The sequence below is a fragment of the Typopeltis vanoorti genome, chromosome 7 (assembly GCF_054136105.1).
Source record: "Typopeltis vanoorti isolate ZY-2024b chromosome 7, IOZ_Tvanoo_1.0, whole genome shotgun sequence".
Taxonomy (NCBI): Eukaryota; Metazoa; Arthropoda; class Arachnida; order Uropygi; family Thelyphonidae; genus Typopeltis; species Typopeltis vanoorti.
The window spans coordinates 63,583,938-63,609,621 of NC_143555.1; the positions used below are offsets into that span (position 1 = coordinate 63,583,938).

The 25,684-nt window shown below is 35.8% G+C and overlaps 1 protein-coding gene across 2 annotated transcripts in view; it reads left to right on the forward strand.

Annotated features, from left to right (window-relative positions):
* The first annotated feature begins 1,119 nt into the window (after positions 1-1,119).
* Positions 1,120-25,684, forward strand: part of Nup98-96 (nuclear pore complex protein Nup98-96) — a 610,292-nt gene continuing 585,727 nt past the window's right edge. For both annotated transcript variants that reach the window (XM_090395312.1, XM_090395313.1), the window contains exons 1-2: positions 1,120-1,254; positions 24,249-24,319. In XM_090395312.1, coding sequence (XP_090251438.1) covers positions 24,271-24,319 — 49 coding nt within the window. In that variant the 5' untranslated portion in view covers positions 1,120-1,254; positions 24,249-24,270. The remainder of the gene's footprint in view (positions 1,255-24,248; positions 24,320-25,684) is intronic.

Here is a 25,684-nt window from a genome sequence, read left to right on the forward strand (position 1 = left end):
AGATTGTTGCAGGTTCTGTGGGATGTTACAAGGATAGATTGAAGATCTGTGGGTTCCAAAATCTACCTGATACAAGTAGGAGAGTAGATAGGATAGAGGCATATAAATTATTAAAGGAATTTTACAGGATTGATAATGATGACATTTTTAAGACCATTGCAGGAAGGGAGAGAACGAGGTCCCTGGAGATTATGTAACAGTGTGGTTAACAAGGGTGTTAGGACTAGATTATTTACTTGGAGGGTTGCGAAGGGGGTGGAATGCGTTGCCAGAGGTGGTTGTGAATGCTCTGTCTGTGAATAAATTTAAGGGGAAGTATGATAGGTATTGTGTAAATAATGGTCAGTGTGTCGATGTCAGATCTCCCGCGATGTGTCTTTTGACTCCATGGAGACACCGTTATAATAATAATAATAATAATAATAATAATAATAATAATAATAATAATAATAATAATAATTATGAGGATAGACCGAAGGCATGCAGAGTGCAGAGTTTGGTGGATAGAAGACAAAGGGGGAGAGGATATGATTGAGACGGTTAAGCTATTAAAGAATTATTATCGGATTACAGTGCAGAGATTTTTTCATATTGTAGAACGAGGGGAAGGAACAAGAACAAGAGGTCATTCCTGAAAGTTACAAAAGAAAGTAGTGAGTAGAAGGATAAAATGTAATTTTTTTTGCATGGGGAGTGGTAGCAGCATGTAACGCTGCACCATCCTGATAGGGTGGTGAACGTGCAAGCGGTGGATGCATTTAATGAGTGGTATGATGGACTTAGTATTGACCAGTGTCCAGTGTTAACGATGAGTCTTGCGACTCCAGAGGTCAAGAAAATGATAATAGTAAAGTTTCTGGGGAAAGTGGTACACTTTTAAAGTAAATAAATATATTGAAAAGAAAGCTAAATACAAAAATCGCGATGAATGGATGAAATCATCATATTTGCATGAGTTATGGGGGACATTGACAGACAATCTACGAAAGGCCTTCATCCAGAAGCGGATCGATAATGACTGAAGATTATTTAGATGACAGCCTTTGTATATGATGATAATTTGTGGTTTCTTATTTTTACCGGTAGGTGGTACTAATTGTAAACGTTTGGTTTGCGTTACGAAAGTTAGATGTGTGTGTATTTTTGATGTCTTTGACGTTATTATTTTGTTATGGAATTTATGTTTTATAATCAAGTTAGTAGCAGTTCTTACTTTTGTGATAATCGAATAAGGTGAACCCGTTCCCTTAAACAGTAAGTATGAATAATAAGTACGAGTTCGACATATGTATAAATTAATAATTCCAGTGTTAAATAAGAAATGAAAGTGCATATTAAGGTGGTGTGTGTGTGTGAGTATGTATGTATATATATATATATATATATATATATATATATATATATATACATATACACACACACACACACATATATACACACACACACAAGAGGGGGGGGTCTTGAAAGTTCTGATAAACATCTAAACAAAAATGATATTAAAGCAACTGATATAACCACAAGAAAGAACATAAGAGGATATAAGAAAATAAGTTACTTTCATAACTCTGCTACTACTACTATGTTCTTTCTCGTGATTATATCAATTCTTTAATATCATTTTTATTCTAGCTTACCCCCACTCGTGTACACACGCACGCGCGCGCACACACACACACACACACATATATATATATATATAATGGTATCGTTGAATAAGCAAAGGAAGTCAGAAGCTATGCATTGAAGATCCTGTACAGTGTATACCAGAAAAACGTTTATTTTCCACTGAAATTTTATGATACTTGTTGAATTTCTACACCATTTATGTGATTATTATTATTTTTTTTTTCCAGAAATACTTTTAGACCTGTAGTTGGTATTTGGTTCCTTTGAATTAATCTTTCTTTTTTTTCTTTTTCTTTTTTTTTTTTGTCTAAAGGAGATATGTATATAGCATTTACAATGTTATGTAAAACTTCATCAGTTATTCCTAAATTTGACATTTCTTCTCCTCTCCATTCGATTTAAGTATAATCAGTGGAATATTTCCACTCATTAGAGAAGGAGCTGACGTAAAGAAAATGGAAAAGTTGTTTATTGGAGATATAGACTGCAGGGTTGGAAATTACTACCAGGCATACAGAAATTTTTGCAAAGGAGCAAAACTATAACATGGACAGAATAAAGATATGCATTAATTCATATGGAGAGAAGACATGAGAAATAAGAAAGTCTCATTGACTTTATTGTTAATAGTAATATTTTCATGCTGGTTCAGGAGAAGTGTATACAGGGAGTTTGGAATAAGAAGTGATCACCATTAGGTTTTGAGCAGTATGAAATTGTGATATTGAAAATCAAAAGTGTGTGTGCAAGGAAGTGAAATGTACAAATTTTAATTTTAAAAAAAATTAATCTTTTGAAAGCAAGAAGCAATCCTTTAAGAATCATTGACAGACTTGGAAGAAAACATCGACTGACTTAGCCAGACAGGCATGTGCTGAAGTTATCTGCAAAGATAGAAAAATCAGAACTTCAGAAGTTAAAGAAGTGGTTATTAATAAGAAGAAAGGGTATTGAAAGTGTTTAGCAAGTAAACCAGCATGTGTCATCTGAGAGAATTCAAAGAAAAATGGAAGAAAGGTAAGCAGTGTAAAAATAGCTAAACAGAAGGGCACAGGAAAATTTTGGAAGAATAAAGAAGAAACAAAGAACAGCTGACCTGGTTGGACGAATGGTTAGCATACCCGTTCTCCAGCCAAAAGGCTGTGGGTTCGAATCCAGCCATGGATGTTTATGATTGTCTGTGAAAATTCTATTGGTGGTAGTGGGCAGTTGCTGGTGTTAGTGTAGTTGGTGGATTGAGTGGTGGAGACAGAGAGTTGTAGAGTAGGTTTCCTCCCACGATGAGTCTTTGGACTCCCTGGAGGTGTCACGTAATAATAATAAGATGAATAACAGGAGGTAACAAAATATTCTGGAGACTATTGTAAAAGGTTTAGAAATTTGATAAAGGTGACATGAAAACTGAAGATATTCTGGCTGTCCAAAATAATTACTTTGAAAGACTGTTAAATGAAACAAGGAATGACAGAACAGTGGCAAAACGTATGGATGAGTTTTTCTACCCCAATTTGAATGAGGTAGAAGCACTTGTCAAAAATCTGAAATGTGGAAAGGCAGCTGAGGTAGATATAATTCTATCAAAAATGCTTAAGAATGGAGTTGTAAGTTTCCAATTTTCTGCACTGAATAATTCGGAAGACTTGATCAGAAGGACAAATTCTGGATGACAAGTATAGTTCTTCTCCTTACTGAACATTTCCAGGTAAGATTTATATAAGTGTATTTAAGAAGAGGCTAAGAAAAATAGTAGAAAGGAAACTTGGAGAATAAGCTTGGTTATGGTCAATTGCCAGGTGTTCATATTTCACTTTAGAGAAATAGCTAATAGTTGAGAACTCACAGAAATATAACAAGGATCCCTGTTTAAGCTTTGTAGCACTGGAAAAGATATATGACAAGGGGCCTGCAGCAGAGCTGTATAGTACATTGTTTATATATTTGAGGTGCAAGTCAGCACTTAGAATTGATAGAGGTACAGGAAACTGGTTTGATGTAAAATTAGGTGCAATACAGAGTTCTTGGAGATGAACATGCCTCTCTTTGGCTCACATTATGATGGAAAGTGGCATTAGGGTTGAATTAAAATTGGAGATTTTAATCTCAGTTGTTTATTTTGTTGAAGATAATTTCACTCTTAATAAATCCAGTATAAGCCTGCAGTATTTAGTATTCCTTAACCAGAATTGAAACTGCTGAAACAGATTTAGTATGAAAATCAATAATGAAAAGGTAGACTAAAAAGGTGAATCAGCAACCTATAGAAGTAATGAAACATTTCAGCTATTTAGGCATAATAAGCAAAGTTAGGGTAGTAAGAACTGAACTGAATAAATTGATTTGGATAAGAGCAATTAGTCAAAACAGTAATTTCTGTTTTTAGTATAGATATTCTATTCTATTGTATAGATATCTATTCTATACAATATTCTACAATATATGTGGAATACAATGTGTAGGTTTTTAAATTAAATGTAAACAAGTTTCTCCTTACTCAATCCATACTACCTGTATACAGCACTAGTGTACTATAGGTTGATTAACCCCAACCTCTTGTGTATGGGCTCAAGATTAAAAAAAAAAAGAAAAACAGTTTTAAATTATGGATCTAAAAGAGTGAGTTAGAAATTAAGGTGTGACTATATGACGATAGCTGGCTCTCCAATACTCATTATGTGAGCAAAATCACATGACCTGGTGGGTGGTGTTTTTGCAGCATCACTGGAAGTGATGTCACAGGTGCGATAATGCACCACCATGCAGAAGATTAGAAGGTATTCTGCAGCAAATTTGGAAAACACTGAATTTCAAAAAGGAAACAAACTAATTAAAATCCAGAAAAAATTCCACATAAACTTTCCCATGTAAATAACCAATTTTCTTTCCGTTAAACTCGAGTTTTTTCTATAGCACAATTACTACAATTAATATTACTTAATATGACAACCAATCTACAGGGTTCTTATTTCTTCATAATAGTTTCATCTTCATTATTTGTAATCTATGAACCATTAATTAGTTTTGCCCAGAATATAATAAACACTGTATATTATTCCCATCTTTCTTTTCCTTCTTTAAACCATGATCAGTTATTCTAACTCCGAATATTTATACAATATTCGTCTATTTTTCCTCGCATCAAAGAAATTAAAAGTTCTCCAAGTTTATTTCCACGTATGCTTTGCATCATTTATATTATGCAAATTTTAGCAATAAAGTGAAAATAAAGTTGAAAAATAACTCATTATCCTTGCTGATGTATGGTGAAAATTAATAAGTTATATTGCATTCTGTATATTCTTGTTATAGTGATATATGTATAGTTATATGTTATAGTCAACTTAAATATAGTCAGTGATGAAGATGTCACTGGTAGTATTTCTTAACTTCCAGTAATGTCTTTAGGGTGAAAGTTAACATCCAGTTTCTATAAATATTCAATGGGATATTTCCCTTGACTTGGAAATATTGGCTTTTATTTCTTCTAAACTGAATTGAATACTAAATTAATGTGTATCATCATTGGTATATAAAGCATTGCATGAGCAGGTGCTTATATAGCTATCAGTTCATCAAAGTTGATGTTGTGGTTTCACAACCACAAAACTAATCCAAAAAAAATTATGTTGGAGGTTTAATGGATTTTTTACAACACTCAGAAAGAATTAAATTAGAATTTAATATTCCTATATTTCGTCCTAGTCACTAGGACATCTACGGGGATTACAAAAACAATTAATGTAACATGCACACAAAAACTTGCAATACTAAGCCCAACCACGTGGGTGACACTAAAGTCCTATCTAGGTGGAGCGCCCTCTAAGGGCGGTAGTAGGTGGCCTGGAATGTAAGGTGGGACCTCTGATGATGAGTGTTTCCCAAATCTTCGGAAGCTTAATGCAACCGTATTTGTTAAGATTTGGTTGGTTTCTGAGCGCTGCTGCTGCTTCTAAGAAAAGTCTCTCTTTCTTGAATTTGCTGTGATGGAGCATGGTGGTTTTCTTCCATGATACTCTGTGGGTGGTGTCCAAAACATGGTCAGCCAAGCCTGAATGGCCATAGTTGTGTTTAACGATGTACGACTTGTGTTCCTCCAGGCGGATGGATGCTGATCTGCCTGTCTGTCCAAAGTACGCAAGCTTACAGGAACAGGGTACTTTGTAAACTCCAGGCAGAGAGAGAGAGGGGGGGGAGCTGATCTTTCGTAGAACGGATAAGGGTAGCAAGTTTGCAGTAGGGCTTATATGCTGTGTGTAGGTTATACTTTTTTAGTATCTTGGCTATTTTTTCCGAAGTGCCTCTGATGTAGGGTATGGTGATGGCATTTTTAAATTCTTGTTGACGAGAGGGACGGGGAATGGGGGAGGAATTGATTATTTTTTTTGATACTGTGTTCACTGTAGCCATTGGAGAGGAGAGTTCTGTGTATGTGGTTAAGCTCAGTAGTGAGGGCGGTTCCACTGGAACAAATGTTGTGGGCTCTCTTGGTAAGGGTTTTAATGATGCCATATTGTTGTGAGGGGTGGTGGTGGTGGTGGGAGAGTTTGTGAATGTATCTACCTGTGTGTGTGGGTTTTCTGTATACAGTGAAGGCAAGTGTATCATTGGGCAGGCGCGTGACTAAGGTGTCTAGGAATGGTAAACAATTGTTCTTTTCCTTTTCCATAGTAAACTGGATTCTTGGATGTAGGCTATTGAGATGACCGAGGAAGGAGTCTAACGTGTCTGGGCCATGAGGCCAAATTGAGAACACATCATCTACATAACTTAGCCAGATAGAAGGTTTGAGTGGGGCTGAGTCTATGGCTCGTTTTTCGAAATCTTCCATATAGAAATTGGCAAGGGGGGTGAGAGGGGGGAACCCATGGCGGTTCCTTCTATCTGCTTGTAGATTTTTTTATTCCAAGGGAAATACCCAGAGTTGATGGCAAAGGAAAAGAGATCTAAGATGTCAGAGGGGAAAACGTTTTCTAAGAGAGATAAAGTGTCAGTTAAGGGAATATTGGTAAACAAAGAGGAGATATCAAAGCTTACCAATATGTCTGTATTGTTCAAGGTTAAATTTTCTGTGAGGGCTTTAAAGTGGGTCGAGTTTTTTATATAGGAAGCTGAATTTCCGGTGAGGGGGGACAGAGAGGTGGCCAGCTGTTTAGACAGTCTGTAACAAGGTGCATTGGTGGCATCTACTATAGGTCTGAGTGGGGAATTGGGTTTGTGGATTTTTGGTAAACCATATATTCGGGGGGGAAGGGAGCGGAAAGGTTTAAGTTTTTTCGTGACGTCAGGGGGCCAGGAGGTTACTTTTTTAAGTAAGTAAGATTTTTAATTTCTTAACTTGTGTTTTTGTGGGGTCGTGTTCTAGCGGGATGTAGGTAGCGCGATCGCGGAGGATAGTGTTCATTTTACGATTGTATTCGCTGGTATTAAGAACAACTGTGGCATTACCCTTATCCGCTCTGGTGATGACGATACTTTTTTCTTTGCGTAGTTTCTGGAGAGCCATGCGTTGGGCATAAGATAAGTTACTTTTTGGAGGCGTAGAGTGAGCGAGGATGTTGGCTACGTCGAGTCTGATGTTGTTGGCTACCTCCGACGGTAAGCGACCGATCCCCCGTTCAACGTTAACCATTACATCGAGCACTCTACACAAGAATTCTAATCCAAAAAAAAAGGAAACCATAACACAACTCAACTCACTTCAAATGAACCCAAAACACCAAATCTGGAAAGTTACTGGTGTATGGTTCTTGTTGACTGCATTTCTGTTATTGGTTTTTTGTTTGGGGTAGTGATTTATTGATTTCAATAAATCACTTTAAATGGTCAGGTTAGCTCTTCAGGATCTGGTGGTTCCCAGGGTGATATTTATTGCTAATTTATTTTTTTTATCCATCGTAGTACCTTGTAAATTTGAGGAAAAGATGGAATTGACCTTTAGAAGATTAGTGAAGTATTGAATGTAATGAAGCATTTTAAGTTGCTGTTATTAAATGGCATCAGTGAAGAATCCTGTTACAATTGCTTTGTTAATCGTTGAACAGATGACTGTATGAAAACATAGATTACAATAAGCTTTTAATCTTCATTATTTTCATTTTCATTGTTACATTGGCAGGAAAACGTGGCTAACAAACATCATTCACTATTAGCATGTATTTTTTTCTATTCTCTCTTATCCTTCCTGAAAATACTATATCCCTCGCATGCTATCCCCATAACTACATCATCCACTGTCAATAAAGTCTCACTAACACCTATGAGTCTTACTATTTACCAATGCCAGAAAACTCCTTTCTCTTATTCTGATGCTTCTTGCATTAGTTTACGCAAACTGCAGAACCCCTTTGGGCTCATGTTCCTTTATATCTTGTTGTATTAAGTATTCCATTCAATTTCATTGCCTTCGAGACAATATTTCACATTTTTTCCTCATGCTTACACTCATGGATGACTGTACACAATTCTACATCCTCCTAATAGCTTGTTTCCTCGACTTAGCATTTCGATGTGCTTAATGAGCACGAGCAGCGATTTCTCAAAACCCATTGAAGTGCAATCTATCTACTTTTTTTTTTTTTTTTTTTTACATAGTGAAACCTGTGGGGTATCCATAACTGTAGAATAACTTATATGCCACAGTAAATAACTTTTTTTATTATGTAAATATTCATCTTAGGCATCATAAGATGAAATATTGACATAATAAAAGTTTTGTATACTGTGGCATACGTGTTATTCTATAGTTATCTACATTGTATATCTTCAGTCCAAATGTCTATAAATTGCACAATCTCTTCTGTATAATATCCATTGACTCATTTGCAATTGCTATCTTCCTCAACTCACTTCTTTCATGCTAGAAGGAGTTAGGAACTCATGGTCTTTCTCTTGCAGTAATTCTTTAATATCTTCTCTCATACCATACTTTTAATCTTTTAAGTCCTAGTGTTCACCAAAACAATTGTTTCACTTTACAGCTTTACATTTTTGACAGGCTTACTGATATAAATGTTTGCACCAGGGAAATTGAATTTATTTACAAGTATAACATCATCTGCATAAAGTAAAGCGCTGAGAGTATCATCTTCAATTTTGATATCAGCTTTAATAAGATGAATAACAGTGGAGATAATGTGTACCCTTCTGTCACACCTGATTTTATGTTGGACCATCTTTCTGTACTTTGTACAATTCTAATTGCTGACTTACAACTTAAATATAGACTCTTTTGGTACACTGTCTCATTTACACTATATATTTATAATGTTTTAAATAGCTTTTCACTTAGAACTTTGTAGTGTGTCTTTTCCAAATCTACGAAACTTAAATACAATCCTTGTTATATTCACACAATTTCTTAGCTGGCTGTTTTATGAAGAAATTTGAACCTGACAACCTCTATTTGGACTGAACCTGGGTGGTTGTTCTTCCAGTTTCTCTTTGATTTTTTTTTTAAACCTCTTTTCAAGTATGTTTGCATAACTGTTATATGGAATGCTCAGAGAAATTTCTCTGCAATTCTCATACTATTTCATTTCCTTTCTTAGGGATGAGTGCTTTGCAGTAGTTCTTATAGCACTCATCCCTAAGAAAGGAAATGAAACAGTGTGAGAATTGCAGAGAAATTCTCATGCTGTTAAATCAGTTACACTGTTAAATCTGTAATTCAACTTTCTGATCATGCCTTCTGAAATATGTAATGCAGTTATCAAAAAATTTAAATTTCCATACTTAAGTATTTCTTGTCAAATATCTTCTACTCCAGCTGTATTCCTTTATTTCAAGTTTTTGATGGCTTTTTCTATCTAGAATTTTTACTCATGATTACATTCCTCTTGAATACTTCTATCACTGTTCCTGTCCATTTTGATTTCATTTAATGGTCTTTTTCAAAAATAACTACCAGATTAATCTAGGATATATGAAGTTTTCATGTTATCTGTATTGTCTTGGACTCTTTTACAACTCTCTTTCCTCCATTTCTAAGCTTTTTCAGTAACCTCCAGAACATTCTGCCACCTTCCTGATATTTATCTTCTGTATTTTTCTATCAGTCTAACGAAGACTGAGCTGCTTATTGAGCTGCTTTTACACAGTGCTTTGGTTTCTTAAATTTTTCTCTATATTCTCTTAGAGAATCTCTTGACTTATTTGCTAGGAACATTTGATACATTTTCTTCAGTCTGCCATTGGGTTCCTAAGGTTTGATTGTTTTGGTAGAGCCTCTACTACTGATTGCTCTGCAAAAAGCTAAGCAGGTTTGAGTGCAGTTAGTAGTTGGAAGGGAATCAATCATTCGATGCTGTTGGCACACTCTCCCTCAATGAGTCTTTGGACTCCCTGGAGGTGTCACATAATAATAATAATAATAATAATAATCTGCTCAAAAATAAATGGCTATCTTCCATTTTCAAATCCTCTGTAGACTTTGTGTCCTGAATGCGTTTTCTTATTCCTTGCTTTTTTTTTTTTTTTTTTTCATGTATATTTGTGGACATCTTTTATGTTGGAACATGGTGTGAATGATGACCAGTCTGTGTCCTGACCAGAAATCCAGTAGGTATATACTGTCATTTGCTTTGTCCTTTTCTCCAAATTTAATTAATTTCTCCAAATTTAACATATTTCCATATGTTTGGTTTATTCATTTCCAACTCTCTTGTTCAGATTTTCTAAAAGGGTCAACATTTCTTTTTTCTATACATCAGCAGTCCTCTCTAATGACTTGAAAAATTCTGTTACACCATAGGCATAAGTAAGTCTCATTGTCCAATTCTCCATTCTGATATTTGTCCATATCACTCTACTTGATATTGTCTGCCATTCAAGATTATAATCATGTTTGGTGTTAAAAATTATAGCTACTCCTTCCTTCCTCCTCTGTGCCTGAATATGAAATCTTTTATTTGTTATTTAAAAGAGTCTTGCATGTTTTTGTCTTCATTTCAGTAACTAATTATGTCAGCGTGATACTTCTGAATTTCTTTTCTAATTCTTACTTCTACTTCTTTCCTGTTGATACTTCATATGTTGATGATGGCTCTTTTTCTGATGAGATAACTGTCAGTTCATAGGAGGTTGAATATCTAGAAAGGATAATGTGTTTGATCCTGAGATGCAGTTGATGGATTTTTGGAGAAATAAGTTTATTTCATGATCTGTGTGCTTATTCAAAATGGTAAAAATGTCATCTTCATAAGAACATTTTGGATGTGTGGAGTTTGAAATTGTTCAAATTAATTGTTCAAAAAATAGCCAGAATAGAAGATGGTTCCTTCTGTAAATGGTGTGCTATTACTTTCTATTTATAAGCCACCGTTATTATCAATTTTATATATATTCCTTTCTTATTTTCACTATTCCTTCTTACTATTGCGTACTTAGTTTATCTACCTTTCGCACTAAGAGTTTTTTATGCCTATGGATACTAGAAAATTTATTTGATAAGACTGCGCCACTAGTATCTTTTAATTGGCATAAAACTCGGTAATATGGCCGGTTGATTTCTCTCTCTCTTTCTCTAACACAAATTCCTTCAGTAAAACTTTACACAAATAGTCATGGTCTATTTTGCACTTAACTATATGCTTAGGCTATCTTACTTGGTCTCCCGCTTTTAAGTTCGTGTTTTTTTTTTTTTTTAGGAACAGTGCATGGTAAAATAAACAGTCAAACGGCATTCTATTGACATATAATTAAAACACATTTATTTACATAAAAAAACAAAACAAAGTACATTAAATAAGCAATTGGGAGGTTACTCTCTCTCTCTCTCTACCTATCCTTATATACTTTTGGTATAAAGAAACAAACTTTCCCTTTTCAATATTAAATGACTATACAATGTAATTACTCTGTTTAAAAAAATCAAATTGCCGAGACTAATTTACTCATAAAGAGATTAGCTAGTTATGGCAAGTTATCTTATAATTTATATTCCAGCTAACAACAAATCAGAGGACTCTCTTATAGATATTTCTTATTACTCTTTCTTATCAGTCCATCTATGACATATCTCTTAGATTACAAAAAGGATGTAATACACTTACAGAGGCTCTTTGTCACGACACCTTTCAAAGATCCTGTATCAAAGTCTATGGTTTTTCCTTCATCTCAGGCCTTAGGTTTCCATTTGGAGAGTCTTGTTTCAGGGGGTCTTGGACTGCAATCTTCCTGGTGCTCAAAAGCTCAGGCAAGAAGTTTCAGCATACAGGCTTGCATCTTTTGGCTTCAGTTGACTTCCCGTAGCACTAGGATCCGACCAGCACTTGGCACCAGCTGTTTTCCCAATTTTTTCCTCTGGTGTGGGTTCGCCGTAAAGTCTGGTCCTCTGGGTCCAACTGCTTCTGGTTCTCTGTCAACTGCCTCTGGCTCTCTTCGGTAACAGTGCTTTGCTTCTGCTTCGGTGACTGGACCTCGCCTCTGCTCTCTCTCAGCAACTGGATCTTGCTCCCCACCCTCTGTCAGCAACTGGACCTCGCCTCTTCTCTCTTGGCAACTGGACCTGGTCTCTCCTCACAATGTTCGACTCAGTCCCCTTTTATTTTCACCTTCTCTGGACCTTGCACCAAGGGTTGTAAATGCTGAAGAAATTGGCAGTTCTCGTTGATCTTTTTGTTAAGGCCAGCCCATTCTTTCTTCTCTTCCATGTACTCTTTTTTTTTCTTGTCTTGTTGGGCAGCAGAAACTTCTCTGAAACTAGTGGATCTCTTTGATACTAACTTTGAAGGTGTTCATGTGCAGAGCTCGTAAACAACTTTCTTCTACTCTTATACATAGCTATTATACAAAGTTCTGATGGCAAAGCATTGCCTTTGTTTTTGACATTCTAGAAATTTTAAATAAAACAGTAAATACAATCAATTCCCATAGGGTTATTTACATTAATCTTTAACATAGAATACATAGAGACAAATGAAGTTGTTTTTGTATGGTTCTTATGGGACTTGACCTCTGTAAAAATCGATGTAAAGCGCTTTGGTATTTTTAAGCTGCATCGAGTTTTACACTTCCACTTGTGTAAAAAGTTTGTGGTTCCAAGTGAAATATCCAAGTTTGACGACAAATTTTAATAGCTCTACAGTGTCAGCTAGAAAATTTAGAGATAAATATTCCAAAGTGTCTGTGAAGGATAGGTCAGTAAAGAGTGAGGTGATATCATAAAGACCGAATTTTAAGTTTCTCATTTTAGAGAGAAAGTCTGATATTTTTAATATATGAATTTAATCTCTTGCAAGAAAAGTCTTGTGTTCCTTCCTTGCACTTTCAATAATACCCAGATATGTCTGACATGATCTGATTTTCCTTCTTCGGCTGACCTACACCTTCAGCCTTTTTTTGGAACAAATGCATCTCGACCAGCTTCTGCAGCTGCCAAAATATCAGTGTACTTTTTTGCTCAAGGCACTGCTTTAGGTGGTGCATGTTCATCAAATTTCTCACTGAGATTGATTGATGCTAACAATGTTTAATTAATGATTCCTCTCTCATCTCTCACGGATCCATTTCAATCTCTCTCATAGATATTCACTTTCCATCTGATGCTTGTTCTGAATATTTTCATGGGCAGTGCTCTGCTGAACTGCGATTATCATTCCTCTGCTTTCCTCTAAATCAGTAAGAACAAGAGCAACTGTTGGTCAACAACCATTTATAGTCCGGCACCAAAACTTGCCAAACCAATTTCTATCGTTCTATTTTTCTATTTGCTCGTGTTCTTTGGAAAACATCCTTCCTTATTCCAAAGACCTTCAGCTGTTCAAAAATAAAATTTTCTTTTTACTCTCTTGTTCACACATGGCACTTATATGCTATAGAAAAAATGACTTGTGAAAGGACAGAATGTTTGACAATAATTTGCATTTTACAAATTAGGACTGTCAACAGAATGCATTCTCTGAGAAAGTTAGTCAGAATACAAGCTGCATGTGCAGCAAACTGAGTTTAAGAAAAGGTATAATAGATTTGTCTACCTAAAGTGGATCTCCCATGATGTTACTGTTCCTAGTAATAAAAGCAGTCACCATGAATGATGCCTTGACATTGCCTGTGTATGTTAAATAAACAGAAAATGTTCATTGCAGTCACAGTTGAGTGTGTCAAGAGAGGAGAATTTGTTGGTTTCTTTTCAATAGTGAAATGGAATTTGGAGAATGGACTAGTCTAGCTTACTTACCTGCATGTCAGAAATGGAAAGATGAAAAAGAAATACAAAGAATGAAAACAGAGCAAAACATAACATACCAGGATGCAAAAAAGGAAGCTAGCCACTATCACACCTGCTCTGAGATCCTCTTATGCTGAGAAGATAACAATTAAGAAAGTGACAGTAGCAACTCAAACTTCTCTTCCACCATCTGATAATTTTGCCATACCTTCACCTAATGATTACAAGTACTTCTCTGTTGAGCGCATCAATCGCATGACCTATAGCCTTACTCCAGAGACAACTCCAAAAATGATCCCACTCGATGAAAACTCACTTGTCAAAAAAATTATGGCAAAGATATCATTTAAAGATAAACCACCAGATACTTCAGTACTCGGTGAAAGTAAACTAAACTTACCAACTGACCCTGACACGTCAGACGTATTGAATACTCTTCCAGAGGAAGAGATGAACACTGGTTGTCCATACTTCCCCAAAACAATTGATAAATATGACAAAGGTAAGTCCTCAACCTCCTGAAAACCAGACAAGTCTGTAAAACCAAAACAATAGGAAAATTTGTACAATGGAACATTCGTGGATTTTGCCAGAATATCGATGATATCAAGATTTTGTTGCAGAAACACAAACCTTTCTGTTTCTGTCTACAGGAAACGTACTTAAGACCCATTGAAGATCCTACCTTTAGGAATTTCACTGTTGTACGCAAGTGGTCCTGCTCATGGAGGAGTAGCTATCCTAGTGGGCAGTCATATTCCTTTCATTCAGGTCCAACTTAATACTTCTACTTCTCTGGAAGCAGTAGCGATTTGCTTCTTCATGTTTTTATTATAGTATGTTAAATTTATTTACCACCAAGTGAATGAAATTGATCTTGATAACCTTATCTCTCAACTGTCTGAACCCATACTTTTGATTGGTGACTTTAATGGTCAATACTCTATGGGATAGTGCCAACACTAATAGACTAGGTCGAATCATTGAAAGAATTCTTGATAATAATAAACTCAACTCCCTTCCATATGCCTGCACGTTCATATTCTGCAATTGATCTTACAATCTGCTCCCTTCCCATTCTTCCACTGCTCACGTGGGATGTTAAAGACAACATATATGGAAGTGATCACTTTCCTGTTCTCTGCACAATGTCTTCACAGGAACCATGTTCATCCACATGGATACCTATATGGAAAATGGACCAGGCTGACTGGAACACTTTCTCTCATCTTGCAAAATTTAATGCTGATGCCATCAGTCAAACACCTATCAAGGAAGCAGTAAAATATGTAACAGAGTGCATTGTTCTGGCAGCAACAGCCTCCATCCCAAAAACATTATCTCGGTTTCCACTCTATCCAAAGCCTTGGTGGAACCCAGAATGCCAGACAGCCAAAAAAGATCAACACAGAGCATTGGATATATTTTGTAGATATCCCACCACATCAAACCTTATAGCTTTCAAGCATGCTCAAGCCAAAGCACGCTATGTGAGGCATCAGAGTCAAAAATAATCATGGATCCAATTTATTACATCAATTAATCAAATGACCAGCCAAAAATTGTATGGGATAAAATCTGGAAAATGAAAGGCAGATATAGAACACATTGTTTGTATACCTTAGACCATAATGGATGTGTTATTGCTGATCTCAAAGCCATTGCAGAACACTCTGGGAGAAAATTTTGTCAGAATCTCAGCAACAGCTTTATATCCTCCTGAATTTTTAATTCTGAAAGAACAGCAAGAGATACAAAGGCTAAATTTTTCTACCAATGTTCTTCTTATGACACTCTGGATCAGGGGCCTCCTCCTAAAACTAGGAAATATTATAAAGTGTAAAAATCTACAACTTTTTTGAATCTATTCTCTCCAACAGAAAGATCTGGGTTCATATTGGCCGAAAAAAGAGCAGACCCAGATTCCTTCACAACGGTCTTCCTCAGGGCTCTGTGTTATTGCCTATGCTTTTTAGCATCTATGTATATGATCTACCTCATACAAGATCAAGCAAGTATGTGTACGCCGATGACCTAGCGATCATACATCAATCCACCTCCTTTACCAACCTAGAATCAACCTTGAATACAGACCTGAACACCCTGGAAGAGTACTTCAAGCAGTGGTACTTGAAGCCAAATCCAACGAAAACAGTGTCCTCATTATTTCACCTGTACAATGCAGAGGCGAATCGACAACTCAACCTTTCCTTTTTCTTTTTGTGGAAAAATGGTAGAACATGAGCCTCACCCAAAATACCTTGGAGTGAGCCTGGACAGAAGCCTAACCTATAAAAGGCACATCATCAACCTCTCCAATAAAATTAAAACCAGAAATAACATCATTTCAAGGCTTGCTGGAATAACCTGGGGTTGTGATGCAGAAGTCCTAAAGTCGCCTGCACTAGCCCTCGCATTCTCTGCAGCAGAATATTGTGCCCCTGTCTGGGAAAGAGGTACACACAATAACAGAACTGTACCATACACACAATTAGTGGGACAGTGAGAAGCACCCCCCTCTCTCCTGGCTGCCTGTTCTAACATTGCTCAACCACGCATATGGAGAAGACAAGCCTCGATTAAGGAATTTAATAAAGCAATGAGCAACCCACTCCTACCCCTACACCAGACTTGCATAAACCCACCTAGTCTTCGCCTCAAATCTAGAAAGCCTCTCTGGTCCATGGACGAACTCTCTTTAGCTTCCCTGCCATCAATATCTGACATATGGAGAGAATACTGGTCCAACAATCTCTCAACAAACCGCTTCCTGGTAGAAGATCCCTGTGCTCCGCAGTCTAGTTTTGATCTTCCTGGGAAGATTTGGTCATCCATAAACAGGATCAGAACTGGTCAGGGCAGATGTGGCTATCTTCTACATAAATGGGAGCTGTCAGATCACCCTTATTGTGATTGTTCTCCCATGGCTCAGACGATTACTCATTGTATACGACTGACCAAGGCGCCAATTTCATGGTGGTGGCCTACAGGACATCCACAAGGTGATGGTGAGGCCTTGAATTGGCTTTCCAGCCTGGACCTTGACCTGCAGATGGTATGATGGTGGCGGTGGTTATGGAGGAAACAGAAGATCACGGTCCTGTCTCACCACGAAGACATTATTCTCGTAGTTACTCTCATAGTCCTCGTCATAGTATCAGTCGAACTCCTCCTAATGTTAGAAGATGATGAAACAGTGTGAAATGGGCCTCCTCTAATGGATCAAGTTTTTTCACACAAGACACAGCTGCTCTCTACTTAAACCTCGGATACAGCTACATTTATGTTGTGAAGTGTTGTGAGAACATGCAGCCTTGTCATACTTGGTGCAGCAGGACGATAATTGTCCTGGCTTAATTATGGCAAGTTACTTTTGCTTTATATTTTTTTTAAAAAAAGGAAAGACTTAGAAAGCAGGTTGTGCCTTTTATGTAATGAACTTTTATATGTTAAGATTTTCATCATTTGTTTCTGGAAATTGTGATTGTTCTTTTCACTTACCAGTTTTCATGTAGCCATAAGCACAAATAAATGAATTGCATATGAACTATTTCATCATCATGCATATCAAGGATTTAGGCCTAGCATGGCTTGTTCCGGCCTTAGAAGTCATCGTTTAAGAGGATGTTCTGGTTTTCTTTTTCCTAATGGCTTGTACTTTAAGGCTTGTTTTGGTAATCTTTCTATTTTCATTCTTCGAACGTGTTCCATCCATTTACGTTTATATTTTTTAATTTTTTCTATTATTCATTCTTGGTTTAATTCTTTCATAATTTCTTCTTTTCTATTGTGATCAAATAGAGTATACTTTGCAGTTTTTCCCATAAACTTCATTTCTGCTGTTATTAATCTTTGTTTGTTTTTTTGTTTTATTATCCAGATTTCGCTTCCATACAATAAGACTAGTAGGGCTAATGTATTATATAGTTTTAGTCTGGTTTGTTTTGGAACTAGGTTTGGTTCCAAATATAGAGTTAATTACACCTGTTTTTTTTTAAATATTTTGCAATTTTTACGTTTATATCTTTTTCATTTTTATATGTGATCATACATCCTAGGTAGTTAAATGAATTCACTACCTAGGATGTATGATCTAAAATCATACATCCTAGATAGCCTGTTCTAAGATCTTGTTATCGTTGTTGTTGTAATAACAATATGAACTATTTACGCTTCCTTTATTTACATATTCTCCTCACAAAAATTTTAGAGCCTTCCACTTATTGTTTGAATTGGACCATTTGTAGGTCTGTAAAGAAGCAAAATGTAGCAAAATTAAATATTATTAACATTTGACCTCCATGGAGTCAAACACTCATTGTGGGGAGGTACTCACTCTTGCATACACTGCCCATCCAACCACGTCTTAAACTGATTCAATGTGTCCACAACACACTCAGGCAATGCATTCCACTCACCAACCACCTTCCATGCAAAGAACCTGCTTCTCACTCCTTTGCTCACACCCCTCCTTATACAGTTTCCAGAAATGGCCTCTTGTTCTACTCCCTTCTTCCATTCTATGAAAAATCTCTTCCATGTCTACCTGATAACAATCCCTGACCAGTTTATATGTCTGAATCATATCCCCTATCCCTTAACATTCCCTTAAAATATGGCTATAATCCATCCAGAACTTGTGTTCTGGGTGGATGAAATTTAATGAAGTTTGGGATTTAGGATTTACAGGGAAAGAACATGTTTTGGTTTCAATGATATGTTTTTTGTTGGGCAAAATTTGACAAAATGATTTGATGATGTTAATACAGCCATACCTGGCCATATGACACATTAGGTTTCAGTCAGATCTTTTTTATGGGCAAAATGATTTGAACTGGTGTCAATACAGGCATACTTAGTCATGACAAGTTCGATATAGCAAATCACTACTGTTTTTTTTTTTTTTTTTTCCCACTATATGTATGTAGATGCATGTAATGATTTAATAACATTTTTAACCAATAATGTGTGCATAAATGATGTAAATAAAGGATTAATTTACATCAGTGACACAAACAAAAATTGTAGGATAATTTTCAACAAACATAAAAGTTAATATGAATATCTGGCATAAGGGAACATCAATCTATACCATTAAAATTTTTTCCATTTCAGCAATAAATCTTTTTTCTTCAAGCAACAGCACTGTTACTTTGAATTTTATCTGCCGTTACTCTTATCAATTTTTCTCTCATATTTTTCGGACCGTAAGACACACCTTTTTACATAGAAAAATTGACTTAAAATTGGGGTGCGTCTTATGGTCCGAAGGTAACATTAAAATACGAATCTTTGCACTGTATTGAAGCTGTTAGTGAAGGTCAATTACTGGCGCAATATGCTAATAAAATTAGTAAGTATGCCATGAAGGTAGGTGACACAAACAAAAAGGTACCTAAGTTATCTCGCTGCATGTGGGTGAATCACTGATTTAGAGCTTCAATAGTCATTAGTGTGTAAACATATGTGCTTTTGTATGGTTCATTTGAATTATTTTTATAAGTCATTAAAATTTTTATCTTAATAATTTTAAGATAAAAATTTTAATGTGATAAATTATGCAAAACAGTATGGAAACAAAGCAGCAGAAAGACATTTTGGTCCACCACCAACAGAAAAAATGGTTCACGAGTGGAGAAAACGAGGAACAATTAAAACTGCTATGTAAACACAAGAAAACATTCTGTTCGCATCTAGAAAAATGGCCAGAATTAGAAGTACAAATGAAAAATTGGGTAATAAATCATCGAAACATGGGAATATCTGTTTCTACGAAAATGATAATTTTTGAAGCGAAACGATGGGCAACTGCTGATGGAATTTTAGATTTTACCGGATCACCGTCTTGGTGCTTTAGATTTATGAAAAGATATGGGTTACAGGTTATGCATGCGTACAAAAACCACTCTATCCCAAAAAATGCCAGCTGACTATGAAGCTAAAATTATAGAATTCCAAGGATTTGTCATATCAGAGAGAAGGAAATTTAACTTTGAACTTAATCAGATTGCGAACATGGATGAAGTGCTTCTAACTTTTGATGTTCCTTCAAATTGGACAGTAGATTCAAAAGGCACCAAATCAATAGTGATCAAAACAACAGGTCACGAAAAAACTCACTACACTGTAGTTTTAGCTTGTTGCGTGGACGGAACAAAACTACCTCCGCATGTTAATCTTCAGGAGAAAAACGTTACTGAGAGATGAAATTCCTTGTGGCATTGTTATCCACGTTCAAGATAAAGGCTGGATGGACGAAACAGGAATGAAATTATGGATACAAAAGATATGGACAAAACGTCCAGGTGCGTTGTTTAAAAAGCCTGCGATGTTAGTGTGTGGGATCAATTCAGAGCACATAAAACAGAATCAACCAAGAAGCTTCTAAAAGAAATGAATACAGATTAGCTGTCATTCCTGGAGGCCTTATAAGTCAATTACAACCCTTGGATGGATCTATTAATAAACCATTCAAAACTTTTATGCAGGAAGAGTGGAACAAATGGATGGCAAAGCCAAATCACGATGTTACAGCAGCAACAGGATGTATGAAACGGCCAACAATTTCAGAAGTATGTACCTGGGTGAAAAATTCCTGGGAAGCTGTGAAAGAAGAGACGATTATAAAGTCATTTAAGAAATGCGGGATAAGTAATGCGATGGTTGGTACCGAAGATGACACAGTTTTTGAAGGGAGTGATAACAATAGTTCAGACGAAAGTAATATGAACGGTGACATTAACGAGACCAATGATAGTACCGAGAGTGAAGATGAACTGAATATTGCTAATACAAATGATTGTAACAATAAATAAAAATTAAGTAAAAATTTGTAAATATCTTTATATAATAAAATATTTTTTTCTAAAAATCTTCTCATAAATTTAGGGTGCGTCTTATTATTATTATTATTATTATTCCTGATACCTCCAAGGAGTCCGAAGACTCATCGCGGGAGGACATCTTCAACTGTCTCTACACCTTACCTCTACTACGAATCAACGCCATCTACCGCCCACCTCCAACACAACTAGTAATTCTTGTCTGTAAATTGCGTGTGTTCTGAAGGGCCGATTTGTATGTATGCGGGACGAAAAACCCGAGTTTCTGGGAGAAAAAACCCTGCTACCTCCGTATGAGATCGGCTAACTCACCATCGATTGAAATCGACCAGATAAAGATTCCTCCCGTCATTTATCGTCCGAAAAATACGGTAAATAAAATAATAAACAGGTTATATGCAGAGAAACACGAAAATGCAGAGAGATGTAACAAGTAATGAACAAACATGTTTATGAAACTGTGTTTCATAAACATGTTTGTTCATAGGAGCATGTGTTTAACTAAAACTGAACAAATGCAGCATCATATAAATGGGCAGTGGTCATAATTGAAAACGGTCATATGAGCAGATAGTTATAAAGTGTTGTGTCATTAGCATGGTCAAAAACTATTTTGAATAGTTTCAGAATGATGGGTTGACATGTCATAAACTTTTGACAGTGCTCATTGAAATTTTACAGAAGTACCACCATCAGTAGACATTTGAATAATGTAAATTTGTCACAGATAGTTGTGAAAACAGCAGCCATATTGACTATCGAAAATTTAACTCATAGTTACAAACTGTTGTTAGTTTGCTAGTATATTGTGTATTTTGCCAAATAGATACATTCTATCCTTTACATGCAAGCATTCAATGGAGATCCCCCTTTCCCTCCCAAATTCATGGGTAAATGAATAATGTGATTCTATTGCCTGTATTTTAGATTCATTAATGTCATATTCATTCCTACATACATATGTATTATGTGGGAATGAACATAACATTAACACGAGTGAATCAGGAAGCTCCCTGACCATTTACACAATTCTGCTATTGCTGTTTACCCTGCCTGATTATTCCTGGAGACAGGGCATAACAAGCTCCATCTCCAGGCATGATTGTTATGTAGTAAGATACACAAACATGACACTTGTTTCTTTCTGGTGGATTGTGTTCATGAGTTTTTTCATCTCTTGTTGCTTTTTTTTTTTTTCTTTTTTTTTTTTTTAAATATCATATGCATTAACAAAATCTATAAAACAGCAGTGTTATATGCATGCAATTAGTCAGGGGAAAGAAAGAATCTTGCATTTCTTGAACAGCTTGAGGTTAGTCCTTTTGGAAAATGGTATGATATTATTATTATTATTATTCAGGCCTCCATGGAGTCAAAAGATTCATCGTGGGAGGTCTTTTCTAAGAAACACAAGTCTATCAAGACAAATCGAAGGATGTCCCTCCTAGGAAACACAAAGTCTATCATACCACTCCTTAAATGCATTGACCGTTCTTGCTCTCACTACTCCATCAGGCAATGCATTCCATGGTTCAACCACCCTCCATGCAAAGAAACTACTCCTCACCCTCTTTCTCACAGTTTCTTTTCGTAACTTTCAGGGATGGCCCCTGGTCATGACTCCTTCCCACAGTTTGTTCAACCAAGTGAAAGAATTCCCCAGTGTCAACCCTGTAACCACCTCTCAACAGTTTAAAAGTCTCAATCATATCACCCCCTCCTTCTATCCTCATAACTAACATTGTACAGTACCGACACCATCTTTGTTATCTGCCTTTGTACCCTTTCCACAGTTAATTTATCCCCCTTCAAATCCTGTGGACCAAATCTGAGAACAATAGTCTAAGTGTAGTCTGATCAGAGTCTTATACAACGGAATGATAACCATTTTATCTCTGCAGGTCAGTGTCCTTCTCATTATTGCAGCAGTCCTCTGCGTTACCTTCACTACCTTTTCAATATGTCCTCTAAATTTCAGGTTTCTGTCAATCATCAAACCCAGATCTCTTGTCTCTCCTACTTCCTGCAGTTTAACTCCTCCCATAGAGTATGCAGCATCCCATTGATGTTTCCCAAACCTCAAGACCTCACATTTTGCTGCATTAAACTGACACCCCTCCCCCATTCATTTGCCCATCTATCTAGCTTATTCAAATCCTCTTGCAGGGCCACCACATCTGCACTATTACTAATAACCCATGGTTATTAGTGATATGTTATTACTAATAACATTTGGATACTGATCTAAAGAATAGAGGTACATGGGATGAAAAAGAGGATGAACAGAGTTTGCTATGCTTGAAATTGAACCATGTTTGGATGTTAACCAGCAGCTTCTCATGTTCTTTACATGTTTAAAGGATGGAATGATATTATTCCATCTATGGGCAGATTTCGAAAGTTGCAAGTGGGATTCCACAGGGCTAGTGCTTGCTGTTCAACATTAATGTTGAACAGTAGGCATTGGCCTCACTGACTTTTTTTTTACTGGACTGTAGAGAAATAATCAGATAGTGAAGCTTGGGAGGATTATTAATAATAGTGTTCATGTTGTAGCTCGTCAGGAAAACACTGAAAATTTTGAATATACTGGAGACGTGGGCACCTGAATGAGAATGTTGGTTTAACATATCTAAATGTGAGTTTTGAAATTTCGGATCGTCAGGCATGTGGTTACGTACTCTCTTTGTGAAGCTATACTGGAAAAAGTCAAGGAATCTTTTGTAATAGTAGGTTGAAATTTAAATTTCAGGGATTTTTGTTGAAATTTTTGAAATTTAAATAAAATTAAACTTCACAATATTGACGTATTGTGAAGATCATGAACTTAACCCAGAGGATTGCTATAATACTGAAGATAAAATTGAACAGATAAAAGGATTGTAGTTTTATTGTATAAGTTCTTTATTAGACCATATTTAGATTACTGTGCTCATAATCTAGTGACTGGGGTTTTAATGTTCTGAAGTAATTTTGGAGAAGGGTACAGGAAACAAATGATATTTGGACTACAGAGCATTGATTTAGGATAGAGGAAGGCATGTAATCTGCAGAGTGTAGTGGATAGAAGATGGAATGATATAATTAAGACATTCAATATTTTGTGAGATGTACCAGATTGATATTTGAAAGATTTTTATATGGCAAAATGATTGGGAAACCAGAGCCCCTACAAGTTGAAAAAGGAAATAATAAGAGAATGATAATTTTTCTTTTTTAATGGAGAGTGATAGGAGTATAGAATGCATTGCCTGGAATAAGTAGTGAGGGCAGATAACAAATGAGTTCAAGGAGTGATAGACTCTTCAATAAGTTTGACATACTGTCATCTAAGGCACAGTTCACATGGATATCCTGAATAATAATGGTGATAATTAAACTTAGTCTTCAAACTTGGTGGTGGTCAATGACAATAGGTATTTTTCTATTCCATTTCCCCTCTTTCCTACATGTTGGAAAATGTTTTGATATTATCTAAAAGTTTTATTATCATTATAAGTTCACTTCTTTTGTAATTTTAACTGCTAAAAATGTAAAAAAGGTAAATAATAATTTTAAGAGATCTGTTAAAATAAATTATGTGCATTACATGTTCTTTTTATTTCTGTTTCCTCTAGTTTTCCATAAAAAACAACAGCAATGTTTGGTAATAACAAACCTTTTGGGTCAGCAACCACTTTTGTCTCAAGTAAGTTTACAGTTATATATTATCAGATGTTCAAATATTGAAGGATAAATTCTTCTTGATATCAAATTAAGTTTTTTAATTTAATGTGAGCAGTAGATAATTTATATGAAGTGTAGTGGTTAAATGGAAAGCATTATTAGAATGTACTGTTGAATGAGATTAAGGTTCAGTTTAATAGATACTCTTTCAGTACGACCTTCCACAGCAAGACTGTTGACTCCATTGAGGTAATTGTAATAATAATAATTAGAAAATTTTTGCACTTATTAATTGTATGAAAATTCCATTAAACGCTGTTCTGATATTACTGAACAAGGCAGTCTTAAGGCAGTATGTAATGTGATTTGCTGGAGGCACTGAGTAGTGAATCAAGTAATCATTAAGGCATTTTTCACATTGCTGATTTCTTAGTCTTTCCTCCCCTTGCACAATTTCAGCAAAATTATCATCATCATCATCAAATTCCTGACATGTATCCTCAAGGGATGTACAGGATATGATAGTACTACATGAAAAATTTACATTATCACTAACTTCCTATCTACAATTTTCCTCCAAATCAGTCTGTTACTTGTCAAGACTCCAACATTATCAGATCTTATATTTCCACCTATATCTTGGTCTTCCTCTACCAACCTGGCAGAGAACACTTGTTTTGCTAATCTTTCCTTGCCCATTCTGTTTAAGCGACCATACCACCTGAGATTAGCTCTGCTAAGGATTCCTGGATGCTGACAATGTCAAGTTCTTTCCTAATATCCTCGTTTTTAATATGATAATGCAATTGATGCCATCTGTTCATGCCTCTAATCTTTCTCAGGACTCATATCTGCGATCTCTAGTCTTTGGTCAAGTGTTTTACTTCTGACTCAGCTCTCAGATCCATAAGTTAAAACTGGTTTGAACAATGTCTTGTATACAGCTAATTTAGTGTTCTGACTAATTTCTCTCTTATTCCATATGATTTTATTCAATTGACTTCCTGCTATACCAGCTTTGTTGATTCTGTTCTTTATTTCCATATTTAATTTACCATCTTCAGTAAAAATGGTGCCTAAGTAGCTGAAATGTTTTACTTGTTCCACAGGTTCCCCATTCACAACACAGTTGACATTTTCAACAAATCTACCTATTTTCATTGTCTTTGTCTTTTTAATGCTGACCTTCATACCATATCTATTACAACAGTTATTCAATTTAGTCTGGGAATCTTGCAAACTTGTAGTGGATTTATTTAAAAGTATAACATTGTCCACATAAAGCAGAGAGGTGACATTAACATCTCCAATTTTGATATTATGTTTAATACCACTTTCCTTCATATTGTGATCCATATAAATAATGAATAACAGAGGGGATAATATA